Raw genomic sequence first — 20,640 nt, 5'->3', positions numbered from 1 at the left:
TATGGTCACCCTAGCCTATGTAAACTTGTATTCTCGTTTATATTTACAGTCGGTTTTAATAATAATAGTCGAGAGGAAAGTTATATTCAACCAATTTTTTATTTCATCTTTATGTTCACGTTGCACAGTGAATTAAGTTTAGAAAACAAAAGTCAAACATCAGACATCCACACAACCTTTTGTTGAATTTTATTTTTAGGCTATATTTCTTACAAGTATTTAAATAGAAGCATAGAATTATAATTATAGTAATATTACAATACAATTCTAATACATTTGCATTAAATTGGCACCAATGAGCTTTTTCATAAATTTAGTAGCCTACATTAAAATCTGAAATATTTGAATCATGTATGTACTATATTTCACAGTTTCTTCGAGTGAAAACTTACAGAAAATAAACTCTAAAAGAAAGCTTATAACCAAGTTATAAATTCACAGCAAAAAAAACAATTCTGTAGAAATGTAATGATCTTGAACCCTAGCTGGCTATTAAATCATCAAATTGTTGAGGTTAATGATACAGTATTCAGGATACATCATGTAAACAGATTATGCGAGTGCATGTACACACACCCACATATGCACATACAGACACACACACATTCAGTCTTACATGATAAATGTCACATGATTGTCTGATTCTTCATTTGTCTCATTACCTTTCTTCATATCTTTTACACGGACAGATACACACAGAGAGAGAGAGAGAGAGAGAGAGAGAGAGAGAGAGAGACAGTCATGCACAAATATAGCATATTCCTGTTAATAGTAGGTCTCTTTTTCCACCCAGCCTGCAAATGAAAGACAGAGAGAGCAAAAGTAATTAAATGAATTAAAAAAAAGCAAAATAAAGCTCTTTCACATGGTTTCAATTACTAGGCTCAACAGACTCTTTGTTATACTGCTGTATTGTTTCTTGAACCTTGAATTTAAATAGTAATATTATCTGTGCCATATTTAATATGCATCAGTTTAAGTACTAAGGTTTTATTCATAAATAGAGTTTTTATATTTGCCTAGTATACCTACAGAATGCATCATTTAAACAGGGAGACGACAAAGTAGAAATAGTGCATTCACTTGAGAAAAAAATTGGGTTACAAATGTGGGTTATTATGAAAGTTCTCAGAAATGTTCTTTGTAAACATCTGTGCTCACCTCCCGGATTCCTGCGCAAGATTAATTTACGGATCTCGTCATACACAAAGATTAGCAGACTGTACGGTAAAGCACAGAACCACCACATAATCCTGCAAAAGAAATAGGAAAAAGAGAAAAGAAAAGGTGAGGAAAGGAGGAGCAAAAAAAACAAGCTGCTCTATGGAGCAGAAGAGTGTGTGTGTTTGTCCCTTACTTGAGTGGGTACATCCTTAGGGCAATGTCCATACCGGGGCAGTAGGACAGGAAGGCTGCCAGAGCCGTCTCAGCAAACATTCCAAAAATGAGAATCCTATTGCTATAAGAGCACAGGTCGGAGAATAGCATTTAACAGAGATGTATGCAAATATCACACTCCTCAATGCACTCACTCACAAACACACACAATACTGACTTCATGCCCTGTTGGAAGACAGAGTTCCTGCGCGTCTTGCAGATGACGAGGTCGGCCCACTGCACCACGACTATGCTGACGAAGAACGAGGTGTGACAGGTGAACTCGATAACCTTACGCTGCTCGTAAGTCTGAAACATACAATTTTAAATAGACACATAATGAAATACACATATTTGAAAACATTTGTAAACATTCTGCATATATCATATACTGTATGATTGATTATGTTCTGTAATTGTAATAAATTATATATATATATATATATATATGTGTGTGTGTGTTAAAAACTATGGCTTACAAATTAAACATTTTAGTGGTACAATATGCCATTAAACTATTAATATTTATGTTGATTTTACATTAATATAGGAATTCATGTGTAAATCTATTTTATACAAATGTATCAAAATTAATTGCATGATTAATTGAATCACATAAACCTGTGTGATTAATTGATTTAATTGTTTTAAATAAATGTATATATTTTTAAATAAATAAATAAATATTTTAATTCAGCAAGGGTGCGTTAAATTGATCAAGTGACTGATAGTCTTTTACATTGTTACAAAGATAAATACTGTTCTTTTTAACATTCTACATTTAATATTCCTGAAAAACATGGTTTCCACAAAACTGTTAAGTGGTACAAATGTTTTTAAAATAAAAAATAATAAGAAATGTTTCTTGATCAGCAAATCACATATTAGAATGATTTCTGAAGGATCATGTGACACTGAAAGACTGGAGTAATGATGCTGAAAATTCAGCTTTGCATCACAGGAATAAAATAAATAGAAAAATAGAAAACAGTTATTTGAAAGTGTAACAATATTTCACAATATTACTGTTTTTACTGGATTTTCCATTAAATAAATGAGGCCTTGGTGAGCATAAGACTAAAAAAAAAAATAATAATTTTAAAATGTGTGTGTGTAAATTTACCCATTGCTGTCCATAGGTGTCCTCCAGGTCATTAACTGCACGATCATCCCAATCCAGTCGGATTCCCAGCAGGGTATGCGGCAGAAAACCATTCTCAGCCAGGATCACAAAATAGGTGAAGAATCCTCCCAGCGCCTGGATCATACCTAAACACACACAAAAGATAAACGAGTACACAAACATGTGTAATTACTTTTATCCCAGCAGAGCATGAAAATGTATTTTATTCACAATATTAATCAGAAGCATGAGGCCTATTCACCCTCCTCAGATTTCCAAAGTGGTTTTTTAATGACACTTATGATGCGAAAAACTATTTTGTCCAGTTTCACAAACAAGTCTGAACTGAAAGCAACTTGCACTGACATATCTTAAAATAAATCAGTGCCATTGATTTGTCTCAAGATGCACACCAGTAATGTTTTTTTCTTAGGCATGTTTTTAAAAGCTACTTAAATGCCCTAATTGAACTAAGGCCTAATCCTGGCTTAATCTAAGCCCTGTCTGTGAAACCGGGCCTTTATTTCTTTAAAAATAAGTTGATTATTGAGGGTAAAAATGTTTTGCACTTACTGCAGAAAAAACTACACTAGCCCATATTACACACATAAAAAGTACTAAGAAATGTTTGCTTTGGTCATGTCTTGCCTAGGGCGCCAAGTGAGTCCACTGACCCATCAAAAAATAGGTCCATGATGCCTCTAATGTTCATTTGTTTGCACAAATAAATTCTTCATGGACTACAAAGTTGACAAGAATTAAGTTATAAAGGCCATGTGTGTGCGTTTGCTGATATCTGTGTGCAAGGGCACTTGAGGCTAACCGATTTGTCCATAAGCCATGCTGATGAGCCTCTCATTCACCAGCTTGTCAGTTTTGGGGTTTCGGGGCTGACGCTTCATAATGTCACTCTCTGCCGACTCATACGCTAGAGAGATTGCAGGGACCTAAGAGAGGGAGAGAGAGAGAGAGAGAGAGAGAAAATGATGACGGTGATGACAAAGATGCTCATATGTTTGTGTGTGTGTGTGTGTTTGAGATGGTCTTGTGCCCGAGGTTAGTATTACACTTGACAGGAATTGGAAGTAAGACTGCACACAAGTGTGAGTGAGTGTGCACATCTCACCATGTCTGTGCCAAGGTCAATGCAGAGGATGGTGACGGTGCCCAGGGGCAGTGGCACACTGGCGATGATGAAAAGCAGGAAGGGTGTGATCTCTGGGATGTTACTGGTCAGCGTGTACGCAATTGACTTCTTCAGGTTATCAAAGATCAGACGACCTAAAACGCAGGTTTTAATTAAATTAAATTAAATTATTTTATATTATTTTATTTTATTTTTGTATAGCCTCATTGATGAGTGTGTAAAACAGTCAGGCCAATATAGTACTTCTGAAATCTGTTATCTCTAAAACATTTAGAGATACTTATTCTTAATATTCCTTTTCTCTCTTACCCTCTTCCACTCCTGTAACAATTGAGGCAAAGTTGTCGTCCAGCAGGATCATGTCAGCAGCTTGCTTGGAAACGTCTGAGCCAGAGATTCCCATGGCAACACCAATGTCAGCCTTCTTCAGAGCAGGAGAGTCATTCACCCCATCACCTGTCACTGCCACTATAGCACCCTGCAGCCAGAGTCAGCCAATCAGAATCAGAGAAAAAGATCAGTCAGCCAATCAGAAACAAAGAAAGAGCTTTCAGCCATTCAAAATCAAAGACCAGTCAGACAATCAGAGTTGAAGTCAAAAAGTCTGTCAGCCAGTCTGAAGATATTAAGTGTACACTATATGTCAATAGGTTGGTATGATTTTTTTTTTTTAAATTTAAAGAAAGAATCTTGTGCTCACCAAGGCTGCATTTATTTGATCTGTTTTCTATTTTAATGTATTTTAAATGTAATTTATTCCTGTGATGGTAAAGCTGAATTTTCAGCATCATTACTCCAGTCTTCAGTGTCACATGATCCTTCGGAAATCATTCTTATATGCTGATTTGGTGCTCAAGAAACATTTCTTATTATTATCAATGACACTTGTGCTGCTTAATATGTGATGTATAGAGTATGTTTGTTTCAAACAGAACGAAGACAAATAATCATTTTGGTTGTTAGTTAAAGAATATTTGCCATTGATCCAGAATTCCTAAGCATATTCATTGGTTAAAGGGAACATGTTATCTATTTCTGATGCTGAAAAGCATGTTCATGCATTCATGACCTCTAGACGGGATTACTGTAATGCATTACTAGCTGGTTGTCCTGCATCCTCAATAAACAAGCAACAGCTTCTAGAGTTTGTACCAGGTCAAGAAAATATGATCATATAACACTCATTTTATCATCTCCACACATATTAAGTTACGTATCAATTACAAAGTATTGCTACAGACCTCTAAGGCCCTAAACGCTTTAGCTCCTGTGTATTTAACTGATCTTCTATCGCCGTACAATCCATAACGCTAAAGGTCGCAAAACTCCACCAAAGAAAGGAGAGCGTTTTTGCATTTGGCTCCTAACTCTGGAATAGCCTTCCTGATGATGTTCGGGGCTCAGACATATTCTCCCAGTATAAATCTAGATTAAAGACACATCTCTTTAGCCAAACATTCACATAATACACCTCATAACCTCGTACTCCAGTTACATCAGATCAAATGCACGATTATCTGAGATTTTATGAACAGCAGCTATGCTAATTACTTTCCATCTGCTTTTCTGTTTTATCACGGGATGCCCAATCCCGAGGTAACTAACTACACCAACTCCAGTTTAGATCCAGCCTCTTACGAAGACTTCAGATGACCCAACACCTGTGAAGAGACGGCGTCAACTCCTGCAAGGATTTCAGATGAGGCAAACTCTGAATCAACATGCACCAATGCAAAATGTTCTATATATTGTAATCATTATGTTCAAAATTTGTAATAATTACTTCAACAAGCTCATTTTTTCTGCCTTAAATTAATACATGGTGTTAGCTATCTGCGTGATTTGTATATGTACATTTCTGAAATGCATAACTTGGTCACCTCTGATAACAGATTACTCTAAATTGTAATGTAGACACATGCATTTTCCGTAAAGCTGCTTCGAAATGATATGTATTGCGCTTTACAAATAACTGTGAATTGAATTAAATTGAATTAAAGGTGCTCTCAGTCATTTTTCCACATTAAAAAGTTTCACATAAAAATATGTTGAAAGTTCGAAATGACAGTCGCATCAGTTCGTTCTTCTATTTCGCTTGAAGTATATCAGGGCCATTAATGAAAACAGAAACTTTCAAAGATCTGATATTTCAAAACAGCATGCATTTGGTGAGATTTGTCGTGCAAGACCTCTAGTGTGTGATATTTTAACATTCACACACACACCTGTCTCTGGCAGCCCTCCACGATGATGAGTTTTTGTTGAGGTGAAGTGCGAGCAAACACGATCTCTGTGTGGTACCTCAGAATATCATCCAGATACTCAGAGCTCATGTCCTTCAAGTCTGAACCATGAATCACACAGGCCTTAGCGTCTCTGAAACGCACACACATACACAGAACAGTGCCCATTTTCGTTATCTATGGAGAAGCAATAAAAGCGGATAAAACCCATTCAACTAGATTTAGTTTACACGCATGCACCCAGACTCTCAAACAAACACTCAACAGAGACGGATTCACACACACAGACCGTGGATTGACTTGGCTCAGTGGTATATTAAGTCTCTCAGCGATATCCTCCACAGTCTCGTTGCCCTCAGAGATGATGCCGACACCTTTAGCAATGGCTTTGGCGGTTATAGGATGATCACCTGTTACCATGATAACCTGTAAAAATGGATTTCGGTCACCTTTGACCTTGGACACAAAAAACACTGTCAATCAATGGATGGATGGATGGAACCTATAAATGGATACCTTAATGCCAGCTGAGCGGCATTTGCCCACAGCATCTGGAACTGCGGCTCGGGGCGGATCGATCATGGAGATTAAGCCGAGGAAACAGAGCTGGTTGACCGGGAAATTCACCTCGTCACAATCGAATGCAAATCCCCTCGGAAACTCTGAGGGAGAGAGGAACCGGTGGCAGAATCCTAAAGGAGAGAGAGAGAGTAGAGAATTTAAATATGAAGGAAGGAAAGAGGAAATGAAGGAAGGAGAAAATGAAGGAAGGAAGGAAGGAAGGAAGGAAGGAAGGAGAAAATGAAGGAAGGAAAGAGAAAATGAAGGAAGGAAGGACAGAAAGAGGAAATGAAGGAAGGAAGGAAGGAAGCAAAGAAGGAAGGAGAAAATGAAGGAAGGAAAGAGAAAATGAAGGAAGGAAGGAAAGAGGGAAGGAAGGAAGGAGAAAATGAAGGAAGGAAAGAGAAAATGAAGGAAGGAAGGAAAGAGAGAAGGAAGGAAGGAAGGAAGGAAGGAAGGAAGGAAGGAAGGAGAAAATGAAGGAAGGAAAGAGAAAATGAAGGAAGGAAGGACAGAAAGAGGAAATAAAGGAAGGAAGGAGAAAATGAAGGAAGGAAAGAGAAAATGAAGGAAGGAAGGACAGAAAGAGGAAATAAAGAAAGGAAGGAAGGAGAAAATGAAGGAAGGAAGGAAAGAAGGAAGGAGAAAATGAAGGAAGGAAAGAGAAAATGAAGGAATGAAGGACAGAAAGAGGAAAGGAAGCAAGGAAGGAAGGAAGGAAGGAAGGAAGGAAGGAGAAAATGAATGAAAGACAGAAAGAGAAAATGAAGGAAGGAAGGACAGAAAGAGGTAATAAAGAAAGGAAGGAAAGAGAAAAGGAAGGAAGGAAGGAAAGAAGGAAGGAGAAAATGAAGGAAGGAAAGAGAAAATGAAGGAATGAAGGACAGAAAGAGGAAAGGATGGAAGGAAGGAAGGAAGGAAGGAAGGAAGGAAGGAGAAAATGAATGAAAGACAGAAAGAGAAAATGAAGGAAGGAAGGAGAAAATAAAGGAAGGAAAAGAGAAAATGAAGGAAGGAAGGACAGAAAGAGGAAATGAAGAAAGGAAGGAAGGAAGGAAGGAAGGAAGGAAGGAAGGAAGGAAGGAAGGAAGGAAGGAAGGAAGGAAGGAAGGACTTACCCAGAACCCTCTCGCCCAGTCCGCCCAGCTCCATGTACGCTCCCTGAAACGCATCCTTCCAGTCTTCGTCCATTGGGTATTCCTCTCCATTGATCATTATGGAGCTGCACCTGTATGAACAATCACCCAACAATCACAGCTATTGATTAAAGATAAGAATTACTGTCAATAATTAACAGATACTAATCACAGCTATGGAATTTTGATGGATCAACAATACTTACAGCTAGTAATCAGAAATATGTTTTATGATGTATCATCAACAATAATTAAAGTTATTGATTAATGTTTGTTTGTTGCAATTATCCAGTGCTATATTAGGATAACTGATATATTATTATTATTATAGTATTTATTTATTAATATTTTGTTAGTTTTTTACATATATATATAAATTTTGTTGTGCTTTTGTCTTTTTTTATTAGCTTTTGTATTTGTAATACTTCTAATTTGCTTTATTTTTATTTCAAATTTAGTTTTAGTCATTTGAATCATTTTTAACTTAAACTTATTTTATTTCAGTTAGTTGCCAAGGTAACATTTCTCATTTTTATTTATTTTTAATAAAAAGTTTTTTGCACACACACACACACATATATAGTATATGCTGAGGAAAATTTTTCTACCTTCATGCTCTGTCTGAAACTGTAAGGATTGTCAGAAAACGGCCACTGCTGCTTCATTTTTTAACAAAAAGTTTCTTTGTGAACTCTCCATTACACTGTGACCCTTGCATCTGTTATAGGCAAGCCGTTGTATATGTCAGCTGTTAAGCCACTGAGTGGCATTATCGCTATGGTGCGATAATGTATAACTATTTATTGACATCTTGCTCTGGATGAAGTCAAATGCAAATGTCTTTTGCCAGTGTGACGACACAAACCCCACAATATCCAAACGAGACATTTTTGGAGCTAGGTTAAATAAATTATTTGTTTATAATGAGGAAGACGTTGATTCTTATTATTTATGTTTTTATATATGGATTCACTGTATTGAGTTCTGGTATTAATTACCTGTCCAGAATCCTCTCTGGAGCTCCTTTCATCACCAGCAGGTGTCCAGTGGGACTCTCTTCTATCTCGTGAATAGACAGCTGAGAGAGAGAGAGAGAGAGAGAGAGAGAGAGAGAGAGAGAGAGAGAGAGAGAGAGAGAGAGAGAGAGAGAGAGAGAGAGAGAGAGAGAGAGAGAGAGAGAGAGAGAGAGAGAGAGAGAGAGAGAGAGAGATGGGATTATTTATTACTCGAATCAATATCTGTATGACATAAACATGATTTGTTTCTATAAGATCTTTACAGCTTTGGGTGTGTGTTTCCTGTAGGTGAACCTGGTATTTGTTAGTTGAGTTGAATGGGATTTCTGCCACTTTAGGGTTGTTCTCTCTGAGAATCTGAACACAGCCGGACGAGAGCTCAACACACTTTAACAGAGCGGACTCTGACGCGTCACCTGCTGTGGTCCTCTGCAAACACACAGAAACTCACTGTGTCACAAATCAAAACTGCACACAAATGTAGTCGATGTGCACTACTTTTCAAAAGTCTGGGGTCCGAAATGGTTGTGTATGTGGTGTGTGTTACCTTGCGCACAGGAATTTCCTCTTGTCCCGGTATGAAGACAGCACGGTTACAAATCCCTGCCACTCGAGACAGAGAGAACCAAGTGGGAGAGCTTTTATCAAAGCAAGAACCTACACACACACAGGAGAAAGAAAAGATTTGGTAAAGTGTGCTCAAACCGATATATGAACACATCAAGAGGAGAATTCTCCCTCTAAATGTTCAAAAGGTATCAAAAGCTATTTAGCAGTCCTTTTCATCTAAAGTGACCTAACGTATGCTAATTACAGGGACATTGTCCCTAAAGTATTATGAATATTTACATTGTGTCCTACGCTCAGGCAAGTTTTCATGAAAAACGATTTTTTCTGTCCACAATGAAAGTGAATATGTTGTATACTGTAGATCCTGACACAACCTGTCAAATCATATTTGCAATAGATCTATGTGAAGAACAGACGGAAAATGCATTGATAATCCTCTCTGATAACCACTGCAACTGGATTGATTTGAGGAGTTGAACTCCAGAACCGAATTCAGTCCAAAATTCATGAACGAATCATTCACACTGGTTTTATGAACTAAATTAACTGATTCACGGACAAGATCCAACTCAAAAGAATGATTCGTTCACAAATTGGACATCACTACACTCATTAAAAACGCTAATAAAAGCTAGGGCAGAAGTTTTTCAGTGAACAATGACTTTTAATTAAATCGTATGACTTTAGAATACTTGGACTACTTTTATGGTGTTTTATTGTCCTTTTAGGGCATTATTTTAGACCTGTGACCATGTGACCTAACAATGTTCACATGTTTGGTCTGTGGACCTCAAAGCATTCTAACCTGATTGGTCCTCGGTGGTGTCGGCCTCGTGGATCTGATTGTCAAACCACATGTGAGCTACAGTCATCCGGTTCTGAGTGAGGGTTCCAGTTTTATCCGAGCAGATGGTGGAGGTGGAGCCCAGAGTCTCCACGGCTTCTAGATTCTTCACCAGACAGTTTTTGCGAGCCATACGCTTAGCTGTCAGAGTCAAACATACCTGAGAGAGATTGGATGGAGTTAAAAGAGAAGGTCTAAAAGACAACAATGGTTCATGGTCTTTATGCCTTTTAAAAAATGTTTGTTAAAATAATGGTGAAAGGACTCATACAAGGAGAGAAGGATAAAAGACTCAAGAGAATGAAAGAATTAGAAAAAAAATTTATATGTAAGTATATAGACTACCATTCAAAAGTTTGGGCTTAGTAAGATAAGTCTCTTCTATTTGATCAATAAATAAATCACAGTAAAACAGTAATATTGTGAAATTTAAAATAACTGTTTTCTATTTAAATGTATTTTCAAATGTATTTTATTCCTGTGATGCAAAGCTGAATGCTCAAGAAACATTTCTTTTTATTATCAATGTTGAAAAAAGTTGTGCGACTTAATATTTTTGTGGAAACTGTGATGCATTTTTTCCAGGATTCTCTGATGAATAAAGATTGAAAGAACAGCACCAATGGTGTGAGGTTCCTACTGGAATTGCTCTGTTTATTTTGAGATACAATCTTTTGTAACTTTTAATTTCTTAAACCCAAACCTTTGAACGGATGTTCATATGAATATCATAATACGTGTTTATATGCGTGTCTCACCGTGACAGTGGCCAGCAGTCCCTCAGGGACGTTGGCAACAATGATGCCGATGAGGAAGATGACGGCCTCCAACCAGGAGTAGCCCAGAATGAGGGACAGGATGAAGAACGACACGCCCAGAAAGATGGCCACGCCTGTGATGATTTGAATGAAGTGCTCGATCTCCCTGTTGATGGGCGTCTGACCCACCTCCAGACCGGACGCCAAAGTCGCAATGCGGCCCATCACTGTACGATCACCTGTATTGATCACTATGCCGTGGGCTGTACCTGCACATACACACAAATGAACCAATAAATGTGTGAAAGTAAGAAAAAGCAGTGTTGAATGAATGAATGAATGAATGAATGAATGAATGAATGAATGAATGAATGAATCAAAGATGGAATGGAATGATCAAAAATTGAATGCGTGAGTGAGGAATAAACAAATGAATGAACAAGTGATTAAATCAAATAATGAATGCCTGAGTGAGTTAATGAACGCAGAAAGGAACAAACAAATGAACAAACGAACACAATAATGACAATTTTTAATGAATGAATGAATAAATGAATGAAGATTATAAGATCCGACCTTCCACACAGTTGGTGGAGAAGAAGCTGATGTTTCTGGTCTCCAGGGGGTTTTCATGAGTGAACTCTGGAGAACGTGTCTGAGGTTCTGACTCTCCAGTTAGAGACGAGTTATCCACCTAAGAAAGACAGAAAAGATGTTCTCATTCTGATCTCAGACTTCTTACTAAGACTACAGGCTGATAAACAAAGCTGATCCCAGATCTGACATATTTCCCTTAATATCCGTCAACATCACTTGCCCTCTCTCTACCTTGCAGCCACTGGAAGAGACGATCCGAAGGTCTGCTGGGATTCTGTCTCCACCCTTGATCTCCACCAAGTCTCCCTGAACCACTTCCTCTGCATTAATCTGAAACGTCTCCCCTTCACGGATCACCAGAGCTTGCTGAAAGAAAAAGTCAATTGTAAAGTTCCTCAAACATAATGATGCAGAAAAACTATTTATTTAGAGAGAGGCCTATAGCAGCGAGAATATCAGAACAGAGTTTGACGTTCATGCATTTGTGTGTGTGTGTGTGTGTGTGTGCGTGCATTTATATACTTTACATCACTTTTGGAGTCACCTATGTGTGGTTTTCTACCATATTGACTTTTTAAATGACCATTTTAGTCTATTTATTGTGCTTTCTTTTATTTTACACCGAATTTCAGTTTAAATGTATTAATAAAATAAAAAAACAATAAAGAACTTTTGTGAAAGTAAGAAATAAATAAGATTTTTTTTTCATCTTTGCCTTTATCATGTCCCTATCTTATATATTATATAAGATATACTATATTTCTTTACTTCACCATATTTATTTTCTGTAGTTTATTTCTGTACTGTATAAACTGTGGCAATATTGTAACCAATATGCCAACAAAGCTAAATCTGAAAGAGGGGGTGGTGGCATTGGCACGTGGTTCCTTTCATAAGTTAAGAAGGATTTACATTCATTTATATAAATCATACACTGGGCTTTAAAATGTTGAAAGGGATTTACATGGATTTATGTAAATCATATAAAATATTGCTCATAATGGTTTCCGTTTGGGATTTGGTATCATTACATACATGCATTCATTTTGCAGACCCTTAAAGCAATCTGCTACTGTTATCACACTGACCTGAGGCACCATGTTTCTGAAAGAGTCCATGATCCGGGAACTTTTGGCTTCTTGATAATATGAGAAGCAGCCGGTTATGATGACCACAGCAGCTAAAACCACACCCAGATACAGCTGCAGTAAAGCGGAGAGAGGGAAACACAAGTCAAGGGTCAGGGGGTTCAAAACTACTACCCATAAGGTTTAAGCCAAGACTCTGTCACGACTTTTCCATCTGTAAATATGCTATAGTTAAAAAAAACACAACTGGTGTACAAGCAAACAGTCTTATGAAGAGCTATTGTCATCTTGCAGTTTGTTTCATTTATGCAATTTTTGGGGTCTTTACCCTGAAATGCACTTGTTAACTTTAATGACCAGTGTATGAAAAGCGTTACCATCTCACTCTTTGCAAATGTTTCCCAGGGAGTTTCATTATAGAGATATATGCCCACCAGTCACAAAAGTTACCATATTTTAACCATCTTTAAATGAACAATAGACTTATACATTGCAAGAGAACAGCACAGTCAGACCATTTTAAACACATACACACCTTGTCATAACCCTTAAACAAAACAGTTTAGAATGGGAAACGTGCAGAAATCATGGTGTAAAAGAGCAAACAAAGTTAAATGATCCTTAACTTCACATTTTCATTTATCACTGACCCTAAACTGTCCCACAAGCAGCTGGGAGCTCAGTCTACAAACTTGGACTCATTCATCATACTGTATATGGGACACCAGAGCTAAAAGCAATGTATCCACCTCAGTCGCCCAAAATGTAAACTGCAGGTTTTAATTCCCCTCTAGTGGAGTGAGGCCAATTTAACTAATTTTTGAGATTCAATGTTTTAATCGGCTTAAATATGGATTTTAGAAAACTTAGAGATTTGTAAAAAGTAACTTGCTCAGGAATTAGAGATAAACATGGGTACTTTCATTATTTATTGTGAATTATATTATTTAGAAAATTGTATTAAGTGTTACCACCATCTCATAATGTGGCTTCTTTCGGATTTGTGCAGTATATTAAAAATATGAACTCTTTCCCAACTAGTTGAAGAATTTTTTTTTTAAATGCACAAAGCTACACTATAGGATACGGAAGAGGATTAGGGCCAGGCAATAATAAAAAAAAATAAAACCATCTCGAGATTAAAGTCATTATAATGCGAGATTAAACTCATTAAATTTCGAGAAAAAAAGTCGAAATACAATCTTGAGAATAAACTCATTAAATATTGAGAATAAAGTCGTTGTGTTTCGAGAAAAAACTCGTTAAATTTCGAGAAAAAAGTCGAAATACAATCTTGAGAATAAACTCATTACATTTCGAGAATAAAGTCGTTGTGTTTCGAGAAAAAAACTCGGTAAATTTCGAGAAAAAAACTCGAAATACAATATTGAGAATAAACTCATTAAATTTCGAGAATAAAGTCGTTGTGTTTCGAGAAAAAAACTCGTTAAATTTCGAGAAAAAAGTCGAAGTAATTGTGAGAATAAACTCCATAGAGGACATGGCAGAGTTAGATCACTTAGTCAATCTATATTTTTGACTTTCTTTCAGTAACAAAGAATAGAACATGGTCTAGGTCGGCTAGGTGTTTTTAGAAGAAAGAATCAGTCCAATTTGCGCGATGTACTCGCTTTTGTCCAACATGAAATTCATCGAGGTTTCGTGGTTTCCCAGGATACCATAAGACGCATTATTAAACTGTTGATCCTCAAGGTGTGGAATTTTGACGAAGGAGACGCTTGAGAAGACGCCAGTACACTTGCGCTGGCCCAAATACACTCTGGCATATGGACAGCTATGATAAATTAAAACCGTACAGCATTGCCATTAATGGCTGTATAGATGGTTACAGTCGTTACATTCTGTGGATGGAGGCGTACACAACCAACAACGATTAATAATGCGTCTTATGGTATCCTGGGAAACCACGAAACCTTGATGAGGTTGATATCAGTAGGCTATGCAATAAACACTAATCGAATGCGTTATTCTTTACATTTCATTTCGACTTTTTTTCTCGAAACACAATGACTTTATTCTCGAAATTTAATGAGTTTATTCTCAAGATTATATTTCGAGTTTTTTTCTCGAAATTTAACGAGTTTTTTCTTGCAACACAACGACTTTATTCTCGATATTTAATGAGTTTATTCTCGAGATTGTATTTCAACTTTTTTTCTCGAAATTTAACGAGTTTTTTCTCGAAACACAACGACTTTATTCTCGATATTTAATGAGTTTATTCTCAAGATTGTATTTCGACTTTTTTCTCGAAATTTAACAAGTTTTTTCTCGCAACACAACGACTTTATTCTCGATATTTAATGAGTTTATTCTCAAGATTGTATTTCGACTTTTTTTCTCGAAATTTAACGAGTTTAATCTCGCATTATAATGACTTTAATCTCGAGATGGTTTTATTTTTTTATTATTGCCTGGCCCTAATCCTCTTCCGTAATAGGACGTGTCGCCTACAACAAGCTCAAATAACATTTAGAAAGATTTTCCAACAGGATCGGGACTCAATGTGCACCCAGATTTAAACCTTACAGGAACAAAAGTCACTGTGTCTGGAGAAGGCCACTTCTCACAACAATCCACCTTATTTTGCAATGTGGAAGTAAGCTATTTTCTATGAATGTGCAAGACTTCTGATTTATTAGCGGCTAGGTAAATAACTAGCAGAATAATAAGTGCAGTAAACGGTTAAACAATTTGCGCTACAAACCAGTGTTTATAAATATGACAATACATTAAAATAATATGGTAATAAATACTAGTTTGCAATATCAAGCTAAAAATAACTGGAAGCGGATGACACCGGAAGCCAGACACATTATATTTACAAATGGCTGTGCCTGCTCTTATATTTAAAATAAGGTGGACAAGCCCTCTCATTGGCTGAATGGTAAGTGCACTCACGTTGTCGTTGACAGGCTCATCCTCAGTGGCCGCCTGAATACTGTAGGCAAGAAAGCAGAGGATGGCACCGATCCAGAGCAGGATGGAGAATCCTCCGAACAGCTGCTTACAGAACTTCACCCATTCTGGTGTGGTGGGCGGCGGGGTCAGTGCATTTGGACCGTCACGCGCCAGAATTTCTATCGCTCTCTTATGGGTCAGACCCTGGTAGGATGGAGACAAAGTTACTCAAGATTCCCTGCAGCAACTCACTGCTAAACAGTACAGCTTAAACCAGTAAATTGTTTTATTGAGCTTAGGTGGCCACCAGCAGCATGGTGGTTTTAGAAGGGGTTTGGGCACATGTCAGCAGGTCAAGCTTAGAGACCAAGGCAGCTTTTCGCAAAAGCATTGTACGTCCAAGTCAATTGTAAAGAGTTGGTTCCTATGATCTACTTGGGCTTACAACACTTTTGGGAATTGCAGTCTGGGTTATAATATAATATAATATAATATAATTAATAAAATGAAATATAATATAATATAACGCTTTTAGGTTACACTTTATTTTACAGTATGTGTATTTACCCAAGAAAGTGCTGGTAATTGTAATTGCAATTGCTTGTTTGTATTTTTTTAACAGGGGTTCAAGCTCCAGAAATAGCATAAATGCTGTATAAAAAATATCAGAAAAAGGTTTAAAATGGTATATTTATTTAACTAAAGCTGTTTTTCCCAATTGACATCACTAAATAATATCTCGCTATATCTTTCAAAGCCTTGTTTAGTAGGTCGTGGGTATGCTGCTTGAATGTGCCCGTGAGTAAAATGTCATCGTGATCTGAAAAATATCCGATTCCTTATTGTAAATGTCGAAGGTGGAAGTTAAGATGACTCACTCTGGCAAGGTCAACTCCATAACGAGTGCTGAGCTCATCTAGAGACAGCTTATGATCATCCTGCAGAAACACACACAAGAGCATAGTCAGACATAATACATTTCATGTTTACCAATTAGCTGAACCGTCAAGATGTTTCACATTCTTTTAGAGACGATTACGTTGTTTGATTTGTAATTATGATCTCTTATACTCTCTCACCTGCTTGCTCACACACTCTGTCTTTTTTAATGTACACATATCCCCGAACATGAAATAATAACTTCTTACCAGTGACACCTCTTTCTTCAGCTCATCTAAAGCTTGATCTTTCATCTTTCTCTTTCCTCCCGATGGAGCAACCTCAGGGCTGCTTTCATGTCCGTACTGAGACAGAGACGGAGAGAGAGGAAAGAGAATAATACCCACAGAATAAAATTATATTACTCAGAGATTGCGCTTTCTCAGATTATTAGATTTCTCAGTTGTTTCATTCATGTATCATTCCTTACAAGTAAAAATAGAACAACAGATCATGTAATGATGTAATGAGTAATGATGCTGAACATTCAGCTTTATCATCACGTGAATAAAATACATTTTTAAATATATTAAAATAGGTCATTTCAATTGTAATAATATTTTACAATATTACTGTTTTACTGTATTTTTGATCAAATAAATACAGCCTTGTTAAGCATTAGACTTCTTTCAAAACCTTACAAATCCCAAACGTTTGAATGGTATACATGCACACACATTTGGTGATGAAATACTGATTAAGAAATAATTTATACATGTTCATATCTAGTGGAAACAAGTGCACCATTAATAAGTGATTTCATTTGAGATTTTTCTTTCCTAAGGGTAATCGCATCACGCTGGCACATATTTGTTAATCAGTCAGCTGAATATTCCTAAATTAAAAATAATTTTTTACCCTGAACTGTTGCTTTGTACTTTACTGTATTAACTACATACGACAAACTATATGAAACTATGACAGGCCTTTGACAGTGTTATCAAACACGTGAGTGTGCTTGAGCATGACGGACCATCGAATTTGCTCGTCTTTGGCAGGAAATGTGTGCTGTGTGCTGACACATAGGAACAGGGTGTCATGGAAATCACCTGGTCCTGTCACTCTCACTCAGCTGTGACTGTATGTGTGTGTGTGTGCTTGGCACGTGTACAGACAGATCAGCATGTGGAACAGACAAGATCATTCATTACACCTTTAATCTGACCTCTTCTCTGAATTAATTCATATTAATACCAATCAAATGTGAGCCAGCATAATCCATCACACCTCCCACCCTCATTATGAGCAAAAACAGCTTACAGAGAGCATCACATCAGTACAATCACTTTCAGATAATCACACACGTCAGACCGACAACAGCTTATTATTTCACAAACATTTTAAATTAGATGCAGCTTCCTCAGCGAATCTCATGAGATCTGTCAAGAAATGTTCATATTTTTCACCCCAAAATTAGAAGAAAAAGAAATTATATAGAAAACAAACCTATTTTTAGGACCATTAACATTTTTGCATTTTGACTCTTATAAGCTCATTCTCCTTCCTCAATTCACAGTAGCTTTCATCCTTATTACAGCAATGTGAAAAACATTATTCTTATGCTACTTTAATATTATATCATTATTTATTAAATTGTAAATTAAATTTGTAATTTAATACAAATATTCATTATTAAATCTTTTTAATGAATTTTTTTGGGGGGAAGTTAAAAAAAAAATATATCTATTTTTCCATTATTATAAAAAGTACATTTGAAGAACATAATGGTAGCATTTGTTTTATGGAATTTGGAATTTCAGATTTTAACTTTTTTTTAATCTATTTTCTTTTTTGTCTAGTACTACAGTAAAAATGTGTCTTTTTTGCATTACAGTAATACGAATTAGGGGAGGAAATTAGCTTAATAGTCATGAAAATAATGTCATAATGTGAATAATCCTAACGGTTTTAAAACAGGATTTATTTCCTTAATGCAAATTATAATTTTATTTTTTTCTTTCGATTTTGTTGTGACATATCACCCTACATCTCCTTTTCTAAGTCATACAGAAACATATTCCCACATAATCCTGATGTATCCACAATGAAATGCATGTGATACTAAACCAATACATTATTTAAGGGTGCACGACACTTACAACAATCTGTGAGAGAAAGAAAAAAAAAACAGCGAGAGAAAAGGACAGACAGAATAATTGATGAAGCACCACAGAAAGACACACTCACCCCTTTTCCCATGTTCGCTGATAATGAACTGATGCCCAGATTTCTCCCACTCTCCCCTCACACGTGTGGAAGACACTGGTGGCTTTTTTTGGAGGTAACATACCCTCCTTCTCAACCTGATAACACACACACACACACAACTTGTTCTCTCCCCCCATTTGTGCCTCAGGGTAACCCGAAGCTCACTCCCCACCCCCTTATAAATACACACACACTCACACGACACAGCCTTCATGCCCGTGGCTGTATACCTGCACCTGCTACCAATTTCCTCTTCTTTCTGTCTGATACACTTTTTATTATCACTATTTATTTTATGCTTGTTAGCAGGGCAGAAGAAGCAAGACGGGTTGAATTCTCCATTATCATGATCTGTTGGTGTTGATGTGGCTTGAGGATTTTTTTTTTCCAACTAAATCAAGCTTTGAGACTGTGGGAACTACAACTGCCATCAATGTCTCTGCCAGATCCATTAAGAACAGGACTGGAGAGAGCAGCTGCTCTCCTGACCCTGCAGTGCCCGAGAGCGATACTCGGCTGACGTAAAAATCTGTGATAAATCACATGAACTTCACGTGCTACACTATTTATTGTCTCTGTGGAGGACATATTTTACTTTTTTTCTCAGGCTGACGGTATAAGGTTTAAAATGTGTCCTGTGCTCTGGTTATAGTGTTACATATTATTATGTAGTTGATGATGTAGTTTACTGTTAAAAGTATTTCTTCTCTTGAACACTTGACATAGAGATGGATGTTAAAGGTACAATATGTAAGAATTTTGTATCAAAATATTCAAAAACCACAGTGTTATATATTTCTTTCAATTGTGTACTTACATTATCCTAAATGTTTCCAAAATTTGTAAATTCAGAGAAATTTACAATTTTAAAAAGTGCCAGTCCCTTGTCACTTGTCACCTATCAATGATCCACATTATCCCTGGTTTTCGCTTGTACTGCCATAGTAACCATGGCGACAGATGTGGAACTGCGTAATGCTTAGCGGCACGCTGTTGTTATTGTTTCGTTCAAACATTATGGATCATGGCAAGCAGACTTAGGGACAAAAGGAGAACTAAAACGAGGATCAATATCGGTGTAGCGTTTTCAAGATCCTGAGAGCTTTGCGACTAACTTCGACTTGACGGGCGCCGCTCTTGCATGTACTTTAGACAGGTGAGCAAATGTAAATAAAACAAATCAATGTTATATAGCTCAACATGATGAATGTTAGAATATGATCAGTATGTTATTCTAATGTTGATCTAGCTTACTGCTAGTCTCATACAGCCAACAAACTAACACACAGAATAACATTATAACTTTCAACATAACGTTACTCAAATGCTGTTTAGTATGATAGTGTAACGTTAGACCAAGTGAAACAGCGCTGTGTTACCTCACAAGTTTAATTCATCAAATAAATTGACCTGTGTGAGTAGTAATTCAGCACTTGCGGGTAGTTCAGTAGAATATGTCCTCATTCTTTTACTCGCATGTGGCGCTGATATCTGTCTCTCATTAGCAATCACACCCAGCTTCATACCACAGTCATGTTAAAAAGCATGAATGTTTTCACTCATCCATAAACATTATTAGATCAGCATGACAGCAAGTTCCATGATTCCGCTTACTCACTGTGTCATCAATCTACGCCTTTGTTGTTGTAAGAGGTTAGCAACCCCTAGCGGTGAAAAAAAGTACATATTGTAGCTTTAACACCACTGTGGCCGGCAAGACTAGTCTTAAAAGTTAGTCATCTAACTTTTTTTTAAGTCGGTTACATAAAAAGGTAGAGGGAAAAGTAATCTGAAGAGTATCAGAATTATAAGAATCTTGGATCTGACTGCTAGTTGGCCAAACTAGTACTTAAAGTGATATTCACCCAAAAATGAAAAAAAATGTCATTATTTACTCACCCTCATGTCGTTACAAACCCTTAAGACTTTCGTTCATCTGATGTTTTCCGCGATAATCTTTCTAAACTCAGGGCTGCAGAGAGGAAGTGGTGCAAATCGAAAGACAACACTCACCTTGGTTTAAATCAACCCCTCCTCTCTTCCTTCTCTGCTAATGTCTCTACTGCTAAAATTACTTACTACCACAACAAAATGAACAATTCTGCCGACTC

General features: G+C 36.8%; 1 protein-coding gene across 2 annotated transcripts; it reads right to left on the bottom strand.

Annotated features, from left to right (window-relative positions):
- Positions 1-81: 81 nt before the first annotated feature.
- Positions 82-18,608, bottom strand: atp1a2a (ATPase Na+/K+ transporting subunit alpha 2a). 2 transcript variants are annotated; one of them, XM_084118645.1, is made up of 24 exons: positions 18,509-18,608; positions 16,531-16,626; positions 16,261-16,320; positions 15,383-15,586; positions 12,461-12,574; positions 11,604-11,738; positions 11,352-11,469; positions 10,776-11,044; positions 9,979-10,177; positions 9,151-9,260; positions 8,898-9,032; positions 8,586-8,665; positions 7,570-7,679; positions 6,407-6,582; positions 6,180-6,316; positions 5,873-6,023; positions 3,957-4,125; positions 3,627-3,781; positions 3,324-3,447; positions 2,501-2,646; positions 1,556-1,686; positions 1,358-1,459; positions 1,162-1,253; positions 82-794 (listed from the first exon to the last, which is right to left on the bottom strand). In XM_084118645.1, the coding sequence occupies exons 1-24, from the start codon at positions 18,518-18,520 to the stop codon at positions 766-768; spliced, it is 3,054 nt and encodes a 1,017-aa protein (XP_083974771.1). In that variant the 5' UTR covers positions 18,521-18,608; the 3' UTR covers positions 82-765. The 2 variants fall into 2 exon arrangements, with proteins under 2 accessions (XP_083974771.1, XP_083974772.1); XM_084118646.1 differs by lacking the exons at positions 9,151-9,260; positions 9,979-10,177; positions 10,776-11,044; ... (5 more) ...; positions 16,531-16,626; positions 18,509-18,608 and having other exon boundaries at positions 83-794; positions 8,867-9,004.
- Between the last annotated feature and the right edge of the window lie 2,032 nt (positions 18,609-20,640).

This window comes from Abramis brama (assembly GCF_963993115.1).
Source record: "Abramis brama genome assembly, chromosome: 7".
Taxonomy (NCBI): Eukaryota; Metazoa; Chordata; class Actinopteri; order Cypriniformes; family Leuciscidae; genus Abramis; species Abramis brama.
The sequence above is the reverse complement of the archived record's forward strand: the minus strand, read 5'-3'. Positions and strand labels throughout refer to the sequence as shown.

Bases quoted from the DNA above. Each gene is read 5' to 3' on its own strand.
- atp1a2a (XM_084118645.1), bottom strand. The intron at 9,033-9,150 runs GTAACACACACC...GTGTGTTTGCAG, and splicing joins AGGAAATTCCTGTGCGCAAG to AGGACCACAGCAGGTGACGC. The intron at 1,254-1,357 runs GTAAGGGACAAA...TTTCTTTTGCAG, and splicing joins CTAAGGATGTACCCACTCAA to GATTATGTGGTGGTTCTGTG.